The 18,233-nt window shown below is 44.5% G+C and overlaps 1 protein-coding gene across 2 annotated transcripts in view; it reads right to left on the minus strand.

Moving 5' to 3' along the window:
• Positions 1 to 18,233, minus strand: part of LOC106573504 (talin-2) — a 141,361-nt gene that overhangs the window by 28,628 nt on the left and 94,500 nt on the right. For both annotated transcript variants that reach the window (XM_082962666.1, XM_045697137.2), the window contains 19 exons: positions 18,048 to 18,215; positions 16,504 to 16,798; positions 15,021 to 15,187; positions 14,276 to 14,404; positions 12,537 to 12,650; positions 11,868 to 12,116; positions 11,632 to 11,760; positions 11,401 to 11,503; positions 10,095 to 10,303; positions 9,525 to 9,644; positions 7,639 to 7,836; positions 6,918 to 7,057; positions 6,241 to 6,334; positions 5,500 to 5,589; positions 5,262 to 5,384; positions 4,618 to 4,761; positions 4,272 to 4,433; positions 3,511 to 3,651; positions 1,626 to 1,807 (listed from right to left, as the gene is read on the minus strand). In XM_082962666.1, coding sequence (XP_082818792.1) covers positions 1,626 to 1,807; positions 3,511 to 3,651; positions 4,272 to 4,433; positions 4,618 to 4,761; positions 5,262 to 5,384; positions 5,500 to 5,589; positions 6,241 to 6,334; positions 6,918 to 7,057; positions 7,639 to 7,836; positions 9,525 to 9,644; positions 10,095 to 10,303; positions 11,401 to 11,503; positions 11,632 to 11,760; positions 11,868 to 12,116; positions 12,537 to 12,650; positions 14,276 to 14,404; positions 15,021 to 15,187; positions 16,504 to 16,798; positions 18,048 to 18,215 — 2,957 coding nt within the window. The remainder of the gene's footprint in view (positions 1 to 1,625; positions 1,808 to 3,510; positions 3,652 to 4,271; positions 4,434 to 4,617; positions 4,762 to 5,261; positions 5,385 to 5,499; positions 5,590 to 6,240; positions 6,335 to 6,917; positions 7,058 to 7,638; positions 7,837 to 9,524; positions 9,645 to 10,094; positions 10,304 to 11,400; positions 11,504 to 11,631; positions 11,761 to 11,867; positions 12,117 to 12,536; positions 12,651 to 14,275; positions 14,405 to 15,020; positions 15,188 to 16,503; positions 16,799 to 18,047; positions 18,216 to 18,233) is intronic.

The raw sequence follows: 18,233 nt of genomic DNA on the forward strand, positions 1-18,233 counted from the left end.
ACTGTTAGCTAGTTGGCTAACGTTAGCTGGCTGGCTTGCTAGCTAACGTTACGTGTATAATCGTATTATTCGTATCTCAGAGCCATCTGCTTTGCTTGTTATAGCCTAATGTTAGCTAGCTAGCTAACATTGAACCTGGATGGTTAGCTACCTGCAGATTCATGCAAGGTAGTAACATCATGTGTTGTGATTATGATTAATTGTTTAGCTAGCTAGCTAGCTAGCTACATGTCTTAACAAAAGACTCCACTATGCAAGTGTCCATTTTAATAGAATGTCACTGTGACAACTGTTAGCCAGTTAGCTTGGGTGCTTGACTGCTGTTGTTAGGACAGAACGCTTGGATCAACCCTTAAAGAGATTGGTGGAGCTAAAGCTGAAGAGGGTGTGAACAATGCTGAATGGGTGTAGACAAAGAAGAGCTCTCCAGTAGGTACAAACACATTCAAAGGCCATTTTCTCAAAAGTGAGGTTACAAGTTTATCAACTTTCAAAGCAGAATTACTTTCCCATTGTTCCTCAAATGCAGTGTTTGATATACCATTTTGTAGCTCTGTGTCTCTGTTTTTATCCAATGTAAAAAACACAATTTCAAATGTTGCTACATAAGACCGAATCAAGGCATATGAACAAGGCAGTACTTCTACAAGCAGGTTATCAATGCAGTATTACAGGACCTCAAAGAAGGGAAATCATGTAGCGCATTCGGAAAGTTCAGACCCCTTGGTTTTCTCCACATTTTGCTACGTTAAAGCCTTATTCTAAAATGGATTAGATCTGTGCCTTGACACAATCCTGTCTCGGAGCTCTACGGACAATTCCTTCGACCTCATGGCATGGTTTTTGATCTAACATACACTGTCAACTGTGGGACCTTATATGGACGGGTGTGTGTCTTTCCAAATCATGTCCAACCAATTGAATTGACCACTGGTGGACTCCAACCAAGTTGTAGAAAGATTTCAGGGATGATCAATGGAAACAGGATGCACCTGAGCTCGAATTTGAGTCTCATAGCAAAGGGTCTGAATAATGAAATATGTTATTTCTGTTTTTTATTTTTAATACATTTGCAAAAATGTCTAAATACGCTTTGTCATTATGGGGTATTGTGTGCAGATTGACGAGGGAAAAAATGATTCAATACATTTTAGAATAAGGCTGTAACGTAACAATATGGAAAAAGTCAAGGGGTCTGAATACTTTCCGAATGCACTGTATACTACAGTAGGTGCATGTTTTGCAAACATGGTCTCTAGAGGTTGACCAGATGCAAAATGTGCTGGAGCTGAGGGGCAATTTACTGTGTGTGTGAGAGAGATAATGAGGAGAGAATCCTCAATTCATAACAGCAGGAGGGACTTTCTCAGTATAAGAAAGCTGTGTTGCAGCACCAGCAGCACAGCAGATCCTCCACGGAACTCTACCTATTCATCTTTATAATGCCCTAGAGCGTTCCTCTTCATAATACATGGGAGGTGGAAACCCAGCCACCATAAATTACCATGACAACGCACTGCTCAGTCGAACCGACACTTACCCAGACCTAGCTGAACTCCCCCCTCGGCCTCAACATAATAATATCCAGAGCACCATAGTTTAGAACCAGAGAGGTCAGTGCTGACCTGATGGAGGTGATGAGGCTCTTGATGGAGTCGGAGACGGTGCGGGAGTGTCCGGCCAGGATGGACCAGGTGGGCGGGTCTTTGGGGTTGATGATGAGTGAGCGGGCGGTCTCCAGGAGCAGGGTGGAGCTGTCCAGCATGGAGCGGGCTGAACGCACGATGGGCTCCTGGGCTGCCGAGCCCTGGACATGGAAGAGAGGGAGGGAGGAGAGGACAGTGGAGTTGATAGAACAACACAGGTTAAAGATCTTCTAACTAACAGAACAGCTCAATAGCAACATACTACACAGCTGTCCCTGATCTCTTATTATTCAGCCCAACTTCTGATGGATCAAAGGCGTAATCAGAGCCGCGTATCACAGGGGGGATGAGATTAGAGATCCTGCTTTACACGGAGACGCAGAGGCACACCTTCAGTCTTTAAGATGCCAGGCAAAGCCTCCCTCGACAATTAGATTAACAAGCTGAAGATTAGAGCAGCTGTGCTGCGAGAGAGCGGTTAAACACTGCCCTCCAACATATTACAGTCATAAAGCTTTTAGGGCTGTGTGAGGACTCTTTCTGCTAGACTGTAACATAAAATACACAACATTTCTCCTTGAGCTACATCAAATAAACTAGAGAGAAATGGTATATCAAACCAATTCCCCAAGCTTTCCTGGAGAAACAACTCTGTGCTGGCTCTATATTTGAGGTTCTATTTGAAGAGGATTGAATTCCGTAGTTACCAATGTATTCATGGAATCTGTAGGGGTAGCTTTGCCGTTTCATATATGAGGAAATCAGACAAATAAAACAATGTGACAATATATGCTAAAGAAACTTCGTAGGAGATTAAAAAAATTGTCCTCTGAGCAAGAACTGCAGTTTCATTTCCATTGAAGAGCTTAAATAGATCCCTTGACCTTATACATATTTTGTTACAATACAGCCTTATTCTAAAAATAATTAAATAGTTTTTTCCCCCTCATCAAAATACACACAATACCCCATAACGGCAAAGTAAAAACCCATTTTTAGAAATGTTTGCAAATTGACTTAATATATCACATTTACAAATTGACTTACGTATATCACATTTACGTAAGTATTCAGACTCTTTACTCAATACTTTGTTGAAGCACCTTTGGCAGCGAATACAGCCTCAAGTCTTCTTGGGTATGACGCTACAAGCTTGGCACACTTGTATTTGGGGAGTTTCTCCCATTCTTCTCTGCAGATCCTCTCAAGCTCTGCACAGCTACTTTCAGGTCTCTCCAGAGCTCTACACCTCCCTGACCATTGCTCTTCCCCCAATTGCTCCCTTTGGCCAGGCAGCCAGCTCTAGGAACTTCCATTTAAGAATGGAGCACACTGTGTTCTTGGGGACCTTCAATGCTGCAGAAATGTTTTGGTACCCTTCCCCAGATCTGTGCCTCGTCACAATCCTGTCACAAAGCTCTACAGACAATTCCTTCGACCTCATGGCTTGGTTTTTTATATAGACAGGTATGTGCCTTTCCAAATCATGTCACCACAGGTGGACTCAAATCAAGTTGTAGAAACATCTCAAGGATGATCAATGGAAACACCCGAGCTCAATTTCTAGTCTCATAGCAAAGGGTCTGAATACTGATGTATTTGTATTTATTATGGATCCCCATGTAAATAAGGTATTTCAGTTTTTTATTTTTAATACATTTGCAAAAATGTCTAAATATCTGTTTTCGCTTTGTCATTATGGGGCATTGTGTGTCGATTGATGAGGAAAATGTTTATTTAATCCATTTTAGAATAAGGCTGTAACGTAACACAATGTGGAAAAAGTCAAGGGGTCTGAATACTTTCAGAATTCACTGTATCGCACAATCCAAAAGTCACCCCCTGAACAAGCAGCTATACGAACCTCATTGCTGATCTGTGCAGGGATACTAGCAAACTCTGGGTTGGAGGCAAATGTGGATAGATTCTCTACAGCCTCGATGAGTGGAGTTGTAGCAACACGGCACCTGTCTCTGTTCTCCTCTGAGAAGTCACCATCCAAGGCCTGGAAGAAAATAACAGGACATGACCTAATCCACCCATACTCAACTGATGGACCGGATCCAGACCCAGAAAGGGGTCTATACGGGACGCAGGTCCGGAAAAAAATGAAAATAATTTTAAAAATAATGATTATTTACTAGGTCAGGCTTTGACCCCGGTATCATATAAACACACATAAGACATGGAAGAATGGGTAGAATTGCAGGAAATTAGCTTTAAATGAGCAAAATATATCTCTGCTCATTGCAAAATGTGTAGAATTGCGAGAAATTAGCTTTAAAGCTGCAAAATGTTCTCTCTGCCAACAAGAGGGGTGTGAAGAGTTTGGGGTCACATGGGTTACGAGGTGGGGGTTTGTTACTATGCCGATAAATGTAATTATCCATCCGGACCTTTGCCACCTACGAAATTTGTGTCACCGGACTTTCTCAAATAGTACTTGAGTACCCCTGCCCTAAGCCAACACCCCAATGCAGATACACAATACAGACATATTTCTTCATTACTAATGATGTAACTATTTTAATTGAAAACCGAGAACATTAATTAATCCAGTTTTGTTGAAGGTACAAAGGACAAGAATCCCATTTATGAGTGGACCATGGCAGAGAGTACACATACCTTTATAGTTTTTACAAGGTTGGCCGTGGTGTTTGCAACCTCTTTGGCAGACTGAACAAAGTGTCTCCTGGCCACAGGGTTGGATGTCTTGGACGAGGCCAGGCGGCAGGCATTGCAAAGAGCTGAGGTATGCTTGGCTACAATCGTCGCTGCGGACAGAACCTAACAAACAGCCAAACACACAAACAAACAACAAACAAAGCAGTATAAACATGGGACATTTCTCTAAAAAGGCATATGGTGAGAAGACGTTTGATGTTCAAATTTACCAAGCAACTATTCGTATAATAGACTAAATATGTCAACAAATGTCCCTGTATGTGTCCCACTACATCGGTCTTCTCACCTGAGAGGGGCTGCTGGCAGGGTCCACCAGGTTTTGACAGGCCATCTGAATAGCCTGGTTGGCCCGGGCAAACTGGATGGGATCCACCAGCCCCTCATGACCCGATTGGCTGTTTGGATCAGACACACCCACCAGGTAGGAGGCCTGCAGTGTGGAGAGAAAGAGAAAAGAGGAATGCCACATAGCTTTAGTTTCTGCTAGGGATAAATATTCTGTTATTAAACATGAACAGAGGGTGAGAGGAATGCTCATGGCTTAGTTTCTGCTTTAGAGACAGCTAACTGCTGTTATTGAACATGAACAGCGGGTAGTAGGAATGCTCATGGCTTAGTTTATGCTTTAGAGACAGCTAGCTGCTGTTATTAAACATGAACAGCGGGTGAGAGGAATGCTCATGGCTTAGTTTCTGCTTTAGAGACAGCTAGCTGCTGTTATTAAACATGAACAGCGGGTGAGAGGAATGCTCATGGCTTAGTTTCTGCTTTAGAGACAGCTAGCTGCTGTTATTAAACATGAACGGAGGTTTAGAGCTGATAGAGACTGTTGGTTGTGTGCCAGACCCAGACCCAGGACTGATAGCAGGAAGGAGTGGGAGGGAGGCTGGAAGCTCCAGGCAGTCCGTCAATGCTAGGTTGGGATCTCACCTGTCCAGCCGCCTCCGTCAACCCACACAGGGCCTTGGACGCCACTCCCACGCAATGCCCAAACGCTGGTACATCGCCCGTCTTACAGTGCTGGGAAATCCCCGCCATGGACTCTCCAAGAACCTGCACATGGGGAAATGGAAATAAACTGTAAGATGACCTCTTCAGCTGTCCATCACATTACATATCACTGCCATTTAAAGTCTATGGTGCATGTGATTGTTTTGTAAGGCTTTACCTTTGAGTTCTCCATGACACTCTCGATGCAGTCAAAGTAGGAGAGCTCACTGACAGGCTCACTGGGGTTGTCCAGCAATCCTCTCACAGCCTGTACACAGAGGGAGAGGGGCTCAACAATAAGGACAGCACAAACTACTTTACCAATCTGATACCCACAGTGTTGGGGCAGTAAAATGTGTGCTATATGAAAAACAAGTCCAACTGTTTTTAATCTGACTGTTTTGAAGCCATGTTAATCTTTAACTTATAGAGGGAAGTCATGTTGCCAAAAATTATTACTTGGTCATTACTTGGAGAAGAAACCACAGATCTGTTAGTTACATAACAGTATCATTAGTGTTACTCAAGGGGTATAAATTAATGGTGACTGTCGTTAAATGTTGAGCAGGCTCTGTTGATGGATGGATAAAGAGAGACAGGTAACAATTTTCAGAGCGGGTGAAGAGGTGGGGACGTGGGCTGAAGGGATTCAAGGCACAGAGGAAGTAAACGACTTGGTCATTATTTCCCATAAAGACAGAGCACTGCAGTGCATACAATAATGTCAATACAGAAACCCACAGCAACATGCATCTCATTCAGACATTAAATATCATCCCATTTCATCCATCATGAATGACATGTACAGGTAAAACATTGCTTTGTCTGAAAAAACAGGAAAAAAACATTTTACATCTAAAATAAACATCATCTAGCCTGAACATAAAAAGGTCTGTATAGTGTTTGGTAAAAAGGCTACCTCCAGTTCTCTCAGAGCGTTGTCACACTCCTTCTGGCCCGGTGCCTGCTGGGTACACAGTGTGATGAGCTGGTTAATACTCTCTGTCACCGTTCTGAAACACAAGGGCAGCAGCACAGGGCTTTTTAGCTCTCACATCTCTTTCCACATGTACACAGAGCACACACTCTCAGCCCTTTACTTTACACACGCATGGCAGAGCCCATTGCCTCCATCTCCCTGTGACAACCTAACACTGCACAGGAGTGTCGAGGCTGCGCTCAGCCTCAGTGATCACAGACAAGCTCCAGCCATGGCTTCCATCCATCTGCCTAATTAAAGAGAGGGAAGTCAGTCAGGCTAAAAGCCCAGTACGGCCAGCTGCCTGCCATGTCTCCAGCAGGAGGGATTCTGCCCTACTATCTCTGTCTACCTCTCAGCCTAGCAGCATGCTGTGAGGAGGGCCATACAACCACAGTCACAGCAGAGATGTTGCAGTACATGGGAATGTACCATGGGTGGCTTTGATTGGAAACTGGATCAGAATGGCTCTGAATATTGAGTATGTTTTTGTTCTAACTGGCTAACTATAGCCACTCCTTACACTCTTACATTGTGCAAACGTAGACCGTCCTTATACTCACTAGCTTGTGACATCCTTACACAATGCCATTCAACTCCATATTGAGTGGCCTCACCTTGCTGCAGCAGCTAACAGGTTCTTGGCGTTAGCTGCTCCAGGATCCACTGACAGGGACTTGGCTGCCAGAAGGAGCTTGCTGGATGCCATGGAGATGTTCTTCAGGTTGCCAATCACTTCGATTTGGTCCTCTTGGCACTACAAAGACAACGTCACGATACAACTCAGCTGTTTCTTCAAGAAACATTTGTTGACATTTTATTCGAGACACCTCTTTCCAGGAAAATGAAACTGTACTTATTGTCACACGGTTACACGTCTATGCTCTCGAATGGCCTATGAAATTGACATCAGGTGAACCGTGTTCCCCACCTCAGACAGCCAATTCCCTTTCAACCGGATTAAGGCCTGTGTGTCATGCTACATCAACTGCACTCTCACACGATCTATCCAAATTAATTAGCAAAATAACCAGAACAAGATCATCAAACATCTCCTTACATCTGACTGTGTTAGTGCTCTCGGGGATAATCATGTACCTACGTGAATTAGATGAAAAGGTCTAATTAACAAATACATCTAAATAGCTTAAGTGCTCAAGTGACAGAAAAAAATTGAAATCACTCAACATTTGACTCCCTCAGAGGCATTTTCATTTTATCCTAAACTGTCTACCAACCGTATAATCAGGCGTTGTAACATTTATCCACATTTGTTTCACAGGGAGACAAATCACATATATGGGGCTGTTGGGATCTTCAACAGTTAATGATACCTACTTGAGTGTGTCCGGCCATCTCAATGCCAGTGTCCAAGAACTCGTCAAAGTCCTCGCTGAATTTCCCAGAAGCCATGGCCAGCTGGCTGCTGGTACCCCGGGAGGAGTGGACCACGTCCCCTGCGGAGTGGTTGAGCTCAGCTGCAGTATGGTTTAGCTCACTCTGAGCCTCCTGGAAGGACTTACTGCATGTAGGGAGCTGGAGACACACAGAAGAGAAACACAACTGTAGGCCTCAGTACTCCTTCTCACTATGAGTACATACTGTAAGTACTCATTATCAGTATAATGTGTAACATTAAAGGCCCAGTCAAGTCAACAACGTGATTGTCGGGGCCTCCCGAGTGGCGCAGCAGATAAGGCACTACATCGCAGTGCTTGAGGTGTCCCTACAGACCCGGGTTCGATCCCAGGCTGGGGAGACCCATGAGGCGGCGCACAATTGGCCTAGCATCGTCCGGGTTAGGGGAGGGTTTGGCCGGCCGGGATGTCCTTGTCCCATCGCGCTCTAGCGACTCCTTGTGGCGGGCCGGGTGCATGCACGCTGACTTCAGTCGCCAGTTGTACGGTGTGTCCTCTGACACATTGGTGTGACTGGCTTCCGGGTTAAGTGAACAGGATGCATGGCTCTTGACCTTTGCCTCTCCCGAGTCTGTACGGGAGTTGCAGCGATGTGACAAGACTGTCACTACCAATTGGATATCACAAAATATTTTTTTCAGTTTTACAAATAAATAAACGTGATTGTCCTGTGTTTGAGGGGTTGGGTTAAATGTGGAAGACACATTTTGGTTGAATGCATTCAGTTGTGAATATAAATTTCCACAATATGAGGTTGGAAGGAAAGGAAAGAGGAAAGCCCATTGTCAGAGACTCCAGTCGACCAAGTCATAGACTGTTTTCTCTGCTACCGCATGGCAAGCGGTACCGGAGCGCCAAGTCTAGGACCAAAAGCCTCCTTAACAGCTTCTACCGCCAAGCCATAAGACTGCTGAACAATTAATCAAATGGCCACTGGACTATTACATTGACCCCCACACTCCATTTGTTTTGTACACTGCTGCTACTCGCGGTTTATTATCTATGCATAGTCACTTCACCCCTACCTACATGTACAAATTACCTCAACTAACCTGTACCCCCGCACACTGACTCGGTACCCATACCCCCTGTATATAGCCTCGTTAATGTTATGTTATTGTGTTACTTTTTATTATTATTTACTTTAGTTTATTTGGTAAATCATTTCTTAACTCTTTCTTGAACTGCACTGTTGGTTAAGGGCTTGTAAGGAAGCATTTCACGGTAAGGTCTACACTTGTTGTATTCGGCGCATGTGACAAATAAAGTTTGATTTGAATAACACTGTGAAATTGTGAAAAATATGATAATGCCCTTTTAGTTTTAAGAGCATTTGAAAAGACCGCTTGACATTTAAGCCTGTTTTGCTGCGATGGTGTTTTGGCCTGCCTGATTAGTTAAAAGACCAATAAGAAAGACCGTTCCAAACCTCTCTGCCAATAACAGCTAGTTTTCAGTTTCCCCCTTCCCACTCAGACCACTCCTAGACAGTCCTAGCAACATTTTTGCTTGAGAAATTTCTCTTCGCTAAGAAGCTATTTTTGTTTCTTTTTGACCATTTTAATTAAAAACAATACTTGAAAACAGGCACTTAATTGTTACCGAGAAATAAATAAAAATGGCTGCAGATCATAATCCATATTGTATTTGGTCTTATGTTTGTTAGAATTTGCCCTGAATAGATGTGAGACATCTGTGTGTTAAGGACAGCATTGCCATGCTCTTCTATAACCCCTTATATTTAGGTTGTGTATAACACATCAACACTCCAAACTGCAGCCTCGCGCATCTGGCAGCAGGACTCACAGTGTCCACCAGCAGTTTCTTGCTGGCCTCTCCGATGCTTCTCAGGGCCATGTCCACATCCTTCTGGCCAGGCAGGCAGTTGACACAGTTATTCAGAGAGTGGGACACTGCCCTGGCCACCTGAAACACAGCACAGATAAGCCTGTCAGTATGCTGATATTACGGATTCTAACAATTTTCCACAGTACTTGGGCACAGCTATGAAAAGGAAAAACATTTCAAATGCAAATCAGCCTACAAGCGGAGAACGACAATCCATGTCACTAATTTATGCTACTGTCACAGACATATGCCAACCAATATGTTTATCTCCCAAAGGGCACTGCTGCAAATAAGCAGTTTTCCGGCAGCTAGCGTTCCTGTGAGAGGATCGCTAAGCAGGAGACAGAGGAAAGAAAATGGCAACACTTAAAGCAGATAATTGTTATGGAGAGTAGCAGTGTTTACAAATCGGTTATCAGCCAGAGAGCAGAGGAGAGGAAAGAGCCTGACAGAAAACACTGTGCTTGGAACACGAACCCAATTGTCTAGGAGTAAGATGTCAATACAGTCAGTCAGCAAGTTCCTCACCTGTGCTAGCCTCTGCTGACTCTCTGCATCGCCTGGGGAGACCAGGGCCTGGTGGGCCTCATGGATGAGCATGGCAGATCCCTCCATGACGTACTGGGCAGAATCCAACATGGCCGCCGCAGATTGGGGTTCCTTGGTGCTGGCCGCCACACCTCTGGCTGCCTGGGCCAATGTCCTTAAGGCCTGGGCCGTCTCCCTGGCAGCTACGCCTACACACAACAGACAGACAGACATGGAAGGAAGTGGAAGTGTTGGAGTTGGAATAACAAAGCTAGTCCAGGAAATAATGATGGAAAACCTGGTGCCAACGTCCCACTGTGCCTCATTATTGTTCTTTAAGATGGAGCTAAACAACCTACTCTGCCTCTGGCTAGCTACATCATGATTTATTCACTAGCCAAACTCCAAGCTGAATCCTACCTCATTTCAATCTCATTATCCCTTCACTAAATATGTCCTTACACAAAAATATGTACACACACACATTCAGGGGTGCAGCTTTAGTGCTCAGAATGAATAGAAAGAGTTGTTGGTAATGTGTAACTGAACAGTAGGAACAGCACGGTGAGCCCAACTTAAAGCACCCCTGTTGTTAAAACAAATGAGTTAGATAGGAGAACGAGGCACCATGTGGGATTGGGGCTTTACTTATTACACACAAAGCAGAGATGAGGAAATGCAGCAAATCGCATCAAATTGCATTATCCAGCCGAGTGGAGCCCATTGCTGATGGAATGTTAAATCTAGTGAAAATAAGATGAATGAGAGAGCGAGAGAGCGAGAGAGAGCGAGAGAGAGCGAGAGAGAGAGAGAGAGAGAAGCACCCTGAGCCCCAGCGTGAAGCAGCCCAGCCTGGGAGGGCAGGAGGAGCCATTGTTAGAATACACTATTCAAAAATGTGTCTTTATCAATTCTCCTGAGAGACTAAATGGAGCTAGAATGGAGGCTAAAGAAAATGCCCGGCTTTGCAGCAGAACCCAGTCGGGTTTATTCCTCCCTCATAGGCAATAGTGATAACATCACTAAATCAAGAAATGAATTACACTTGTGCATCTACTAGTTGGAGGGAAAGTGAATGCCTGTCAGGGTTTCTGCTGCCTACTTTATCCTCTTTCACCCCACTTGGTAGAGCTTTACTGGGACCCTTTAGCTGATCGTCTCATAGTATTAGATGATATTAGGAACAGTTTGCACTATCTAACCAAAATCCCAGACACTCAATGAAGTCTGCCTTGAGTTTAGGTAAACATTTCTCTTGTACTGCTCAATCATTTGCAGTGCACTCTCTCTCTGTTTGAACTCCTACCTGTGTAGTGCTCATTGCCCTGGGCAGCACAGGTCAGCAGCTGAGCCATGGAGGAGCCAACAGCCTTGGAGGTACTACCCAGGTCCTGGGCACACTTCTCTAGCTGTAGGGACGACACATGAGCACAATGTCACGCCTTCTCACACATCTGCAGATTTGCTTTGCATGATTGGCGCAAATCACTGTATTCCAAATGCTCTATAATGGATTTGGTTATGCTAATGTACTGACCGATTCCCCAGGAAGTGGTTTGAGCTGCCCATCGTGTGCAGCCATCCTGGCATCTTGAAGCTCACTCCTCAGAGTTTGGACAGCATTGAGGGCATAGTCTATCTCCAGTGGGCCACAGGCTTCATGGGCCTGCAGAAGCACACAGACACAAACCTTTCTCACACAGTCCAGAGGATGTCTGAGCTGTATGAAAACATGACCTTCAGTAGCTGTGGATAGGGGGTTAAAGGACTTACCTTTTGGGTGGCTGTCCGCAACTCAGCTAGGCAGGTGGCCAGGTTCTTGGCACATTGGCCAAGTTGCATCGCTGCAGCCTGGTCTGTCACTGTGGGGACGGTTGACTTTGCAGACGTCACCATCTTACTGCCAGGCTGTAGGAAGCTCTGGCTGGCCATGATGAGCGCTAGCTGGGAACTGAGCTCCTCTGGCTGGGCCTGGTTACTCCTCATCCCCTGGACCAGCTGAGGGATGTGGTCTGCCACTGCCTACAAGTACACATATCATTTGATTAAACCAATGTAATGAAAATCGGCAATATAAATGCTGCCAATATAGCAACCGGCTAGTGATAGTATTGGTTCAATACTGTACAGATGTAGGATCTTAATTTGATCACTCTTTAGTTGCTGAGATTGAAATGCAGATGAGCTTCGTCATTTACATAAATTAACTGAAAACCCATACTAACACACAATTATATTAACCATATTGCACTTTTCATGTAGCCTAATAGCTAATAGCCTAACCACCGATCAAGCAACATTATGGACTAAACTTTCAAATCCTGTTGCTTCAGGATTATTTTGCTATGACAATATAAGTCAAATTAAGATCCTACATCTGTAGGTATTTCATCAGAGTGATCCAAGAGTGATCTTGTTTGCTGTGGGTCAATATTACTGTACCTTGCAGCTGTGTACTAGTTGTTGATGAGAGGCAGTGTTCTTATTGGATGCAGCAGCGTTCTGGGCAGCTGCGATGGTCTGAGTAGCAGCAGCCGCAGCCTGCTTAGCAGCAATCTGTTCCAGAAACAGAGAGATATATTGACAGAGGTTTATTGTGGGTAAATGGCTTACATCAGATAAATAGATGAGGGTAGTGTACTACTTGTATACCGTATCAGATTGAGCTTCTCAAACTAAATAGGGGCAGTCACAAACTAAGCTAAAGAGTTATTTCAGAATTTCCCAGTGGACATCGCCACCTGACAAAAAAGGAAGACTTTTTGTGAAATCCAAGTCATTGAACCTTTCATACTACTGTATTTTGGGACGAGTACCACATTGTCTCAACATGCAATGTTGACAATTCATAAAATACATAAGCACTGTACAATACATGTTTTCTACTTCCATTAATCCACACAGAGGTGACTTCCTTTGAAGTGTAAACAAAATGGAAAGTGGCAAGAGGAAAGACATTCCAAGTTTTGTGGGCGGAAGGATGGAGGATGAAACAAGAACCTGAACAACAATGCTATCTTTGTCCTTGGGAAAACAAACAGACAGCACAACGTAAAACGCTAGAGGAGTGGATGGAGATGAGTGGTAGAGACACAGAGAGAGAGACAGAGAGAGAGACAGAGAGAGAGACACAGAGAGAGACACAGAGAGAGACACAGAGAGAGACACAGAGAGAGACACAGAGAGAGACACAGAGAGAGACACAGAGAGAGACACAGAGAAAGACACAGAGAAAGAGACAGAGAGACAGAGAGAGACACAGAGAGAGACACAGAGAGAGACACAGAGAGAGACACAGAGAGAGACACAGAGAGAGACAGAGAGAGAGACAGAGAGAGAGACAGAGAGAGAGACAGAGAGAGAGACAGAGAGAGAGAGACAGAGAGAGAGAGACAGAGAGAGAGACAGAGAGAGAGACAGAGAGAGAGACAGAGAGAGAATTCCTTTCTTGCTGGTGAAACATACAGATTACATTTATTATGCTCCCAAGAGCACAGCATGCTGGGAAGAATACAACACAAATGGCCATGTGTTGAATCCTAAACAGATATAAAGATTTAGGTGATCAGTAGGAGAGATTTCAGCCATATGAATGGGCAGGTGGAGGTGTGCTCTCAGTTAATCTAAACCCATTACATTCTAAATGGTTTTTATTATCTCTGTATCCTGTTTGGGGTGTAACTCATTACTATCACAGGCTACAGAGACAGAGAGAGAGATGTGCATCTATGATAACAAACTGATTCCAGCCTTGGGTTAGTGAGCAGTGGAAGCTCCAAATGAGGGTCTTGTCATTAGGGACTGATAAATACTAAGGGCTAAACCTTTACACTACAATTAACTCATTCACACAACTAATGGACTTCACATCTTCTGCTGCAGGATAATAAATAATGTAGAGAATATGCTAAATATGCCTCATTTGTGCAAATTAATTCAAAATTATTTCAGCCTTTTTCTATGCACTTCCCAAGGCTTGGGGTTGGAGATCCATCCATCTTCACATAGATCTAGGTAGGTCTATCTGACACAGTCTCCTCTTTAATGGTGTGTCATGGTGTTGGATGGACTTCTGGGGTTTGTGAAGAAGGACGAATGCTGATTGCTACAAAACTACAGCAGGACAGGGTCTCAGTGGTAGCACAACGGTTACAATGTGCTGTCATTGTCCCTCCACCCACCTCCAGCCTGTTGACCAGCTTCTTTTTGATGGCGTTTTGAGCTGCAGCGTTCGTGGCAACGCGTAACCCCTCCGCAGCCTCTCTCAGCCTCTGCTGCTGGTCCTCGTTTTCTGGGTACGCTGCAGCCCCCTGTTCACAGACATGCACACACAGACATACACACAAGCACGCAGGCAGAAATGAGAGAGGGTTTGATATTCCCTTTGCCACTGCAGAACTACGATTGTATTTAGTGGCGTTTAGTTGCTTGCAAGCAAAAACACCACTAAATACAATCGTAGTTCTGCAGCGGCAAAGGGAATATCAAAACCTCTCTCATAGTCTCAGTGGCACTCTAAACATTTCCCCAACACTGTGACTGTATATTAAATGCAGAGGCATTAGGCTCTGTCTGTTTTCTGACAGTTTCCAAGGAAACCGTCAGTGCAAGATTCCCATTTCTTCTTTGTAACGGCAGTGGATTCGTGATGAATGTGTCACACGTTTCACTTGCCTGGCGTTTTCACATAGATAATATCCTGCTCATTTATACTTGTCTACAGCGCCATGGGCTTATTAAGAACCATTGGTCCTGCACTTTCATTATTTCAGCTCTAAAGAGACGCAATGGCCCAGACTACAGCAGGAATATCTCCTTTCCATCAAATGATATCACACTAACATGACATATCGTAAACTAAATGGCATACACTATTCCTTCCTAGGATTATAATAAGTACAGTGTAGTGGTCGTCCGTCTTAGTACCTTAGCAGCTTCTACCATCCTGGCTGTGGCATCAGCCAGGAGTTTAGCTGCTGCTAGCAGCTTCTTAGAGTTGTCCACGTCAACCTCAGCCTCAGCGTCTGACCTCATGGCATTGACAAGGTCCGACGTGGCCTGAGCCAGCACCCTGGCCTGACGCACCATCTCCCCTACACACAGTCACAGAGAAAGAGAGCGATCAGAGAGAAAAGAGAGAGACATCAATACCTCCCCACTGTGCTATCACCACAGAAACATGGCCTAGATTATTCTCTGAATGCTGATCCCTCATTGGGCCTCACACAATACACTACACGGCTTCCTTTTCACCTTCTGGTATCGTACTCACAGTATCACAGCACTTTCTCTTTGGCATTCTCCATTCTGGATATTAAAAAATATCTTTCTTTACTCCTTCACAAAAATGCACAGAAAAGGAGGAGAAAGCTGCTATAGTGCTGTTTAGAAGCTACCATATTTCCCCAGCCAGCCTATAAAAAAAACACTCGCCTACAGCTAGAAATAACTAGAGAGAAGACTATAAAACACATCTAGGCTACTTTACATCCCACAGTATTTACAGACAAAATGGTCAGTGAAATGGGATCTTTTAAGGATACTTGGCTGAATTACAGCAATTTTTTTTAACAATAATTTATGAAAGTCAGAGTGTTAAAGGGATACTTCGGGACTTTGTCAACGAGGCCCTTTATCTACTTCCCCAGCAGATACCATAGACTTCCAGTCATTGCGCTAACGCTAGGTAGCACTGGCTTACGAAGCTACCTCCAACTTCTGTCATACTGGACACAGAAACATACAAATGATATCCACAGGTTCATCTGACTGGTGAAGTAGATAAAAGGCCTCATTGCCAAAATCTCGATGTATCCCTTTAGCCCTCCAAAAATGTTCAGGTCATATGTTTTCTTTTAAGTTTCAAAGCCCCATTGAACAGTGATTGAGACCAGATTTGAAGCTCTGTAGTGGTTTTCAATGACATGTTTTCTACAACCCCTTGAGGATTGGCTGGGGTTAAGAATTCTTCAGACTCATGGCTGAACCATAACAAATACTTCAGGCTTTGAAAATGTTTCAACAGCAGGGTTTTGAAGGTCAGTTAATATAAACCATAACCTGACAACATCTTTGGTCCCATTCAGTCAAAATACATGGAAACAACCCCAGTGAAAGTCTTGAGAAAAAAAGACAAGAAACACAGGCTAGATACTGGTACCTACTTGAGTGATAATTCTTACTTACTAAGTCCTTGGATAATAGCTACCTAAAGTTTTTAAACTCAAACTGCTGGATGCAAGAACTGGCTAGGAATGTGAAAATGCTTACAAGATTAATCAAAAGAGTGAAAGGTTCTCTCACCACCACCACCAAAATAGTTATCAACCACTTCCCTTCCCTCCGCACTACAACAGTCTCTCCCCTTATCACCCCTACCCGCCCCTCCCCATCCTCTCCCAGAGCTCACCTGCGTCTCCCATGGAGGTGAAGATGCTCTCAGTGACGGTCATGATGGTGTCTGTGGCCTGGTCGTAGCGTCCGATGGGCTCACCACAGCTGGCATAGTGGCGTACGTGCTGCAGCAGGTCACTGAGTGCCTGGCTCACCGTGTTGGCCGCGGCACCCACCTGCTTCAGCAGCTCACCTTCGTCTGTGGCTGCCAGACAGGCCTTGACACAGCTCTCCACCGAGCGGTCCACCAGCTTCCCTGCCTCAACCAGCTGCTCCTGGCACACCGGGGAACTGATGGTGGGGCTCACCACCTGGACGAACAAAGTCCACAGTCAACCTCTAGTGGCCACTCTCAAAATACAACACATTCTGAGATGCTAGGCCTAGGGCAGTGGTCAACAACCTTTGAGTCAAGATCACTTTCGGAGTCAAAATGCAAGCCAAGATATATCACTCAGATAATTAAAAAAATAAAAAGCCTATGCAACATTAACCTATTAAAAACAGTTCTGTAGCAATGAGGTTTGTGCAGTAGGCTATATGCTCAATACATTATCACTACATATTGGCAATGGTTGAATTGCCATGCCATTGCATTGCTGTTCTTCTTAGACCATTTATAAATTATATTTCAAAACTTATATGATCACACCAATAATAGATCAGTTGTTGTATTACTTGTGAGGCACAGCTGAGTGAGCATACATTTAAATCATTTGCTTTTTGATTTATTTAACTGGGCTTGTTCCTGCAATGCATCTGATGGTGACTCTCAGCAGAGGGAGAGAGCAGCAGAGGGTCCGCCTCTCAACGTCACTCTGCTCTCCCTCCCTCCGCTGAGACTGATATTACTCAATATAAAAAAAGACCCAAGCTGCTAATAATAACAACGTAAGCCTATCGATACACTTTCCTACTCATTCATTGCAGCGCTGGTTGTAGCACATCTTAAACATTAACTAACCCATAGAAACAGCAGCTTTTCTCTCTAGCCATGGTTGAAAAAGTTAAAAAATGTCACTGTTTCAACTTTGCTGTGAGCTTGAGGAAGCTGCAGACTGTAATCTGGTGTATCAGATTGGCTAGTGGTAGACCAATAGGTGCACTGATTTGCTCTCCGGGCCCACAAGGAAGGCAGAATTAATTATCTTCAGACATGAAATGGATCAAAATGGGAACACTTCGCCTACCCGGTAGCTGAATATGGTGCACCTACCACCAACAGCGCGAGACGAAATAGGAATGCCAGGCTTTATCGTTGGGTTTCTTAAAGAAATGTTTGGTGAGCAATTAGGAATGCTTTGGAGGTCGATCGCGATCAAGCGGTTGTTGACCACTGGCCTCGGGACACATTTAGGTGTGTACAAGACTGATAATGCTATTCTTGACATAACTAATTTAGAATAGGGTATAGTCTGTGCCGGAAATCAAGAGATAGAACAAACAGCCATTTCAGTTCAGTAAGCCAGCTCTTCTCCTATCACCAGTCCTTGTCCTGAGCTGTCCTCCATGGCTACAGGAGACAGGGAACAGGGGTGTGGGCGTCAGTTGGAGCAGTACCTTGGTGCAGGCCACCAACTGTGAAGTGGACAGGGCACACCGAGTAGCTGCTGCAATCACTCGGTTCTGCAGCACCGTGTCCTCTGCCACTTGGGCCACGTTCTTGGCCTTGAGAACCATCATGGCAGCTGCATTGGCCACTGCTTTGGCCAGGCTCATCAGAATGTCCTGAAACACATTCATCAC

This window comes from Salmo salar, chromosome 16 (genome assembly GCF_965601325.2).
Source record: "Salmo salar chromosome 16, fSalSal1, whole genome shotgun sequence".
Lineage (NCBI taxonomy): Eukaryota > Metazoa > Chordata > Actinopteri > Salmoniformes > Salmonidae > Salmo > Salmo salar.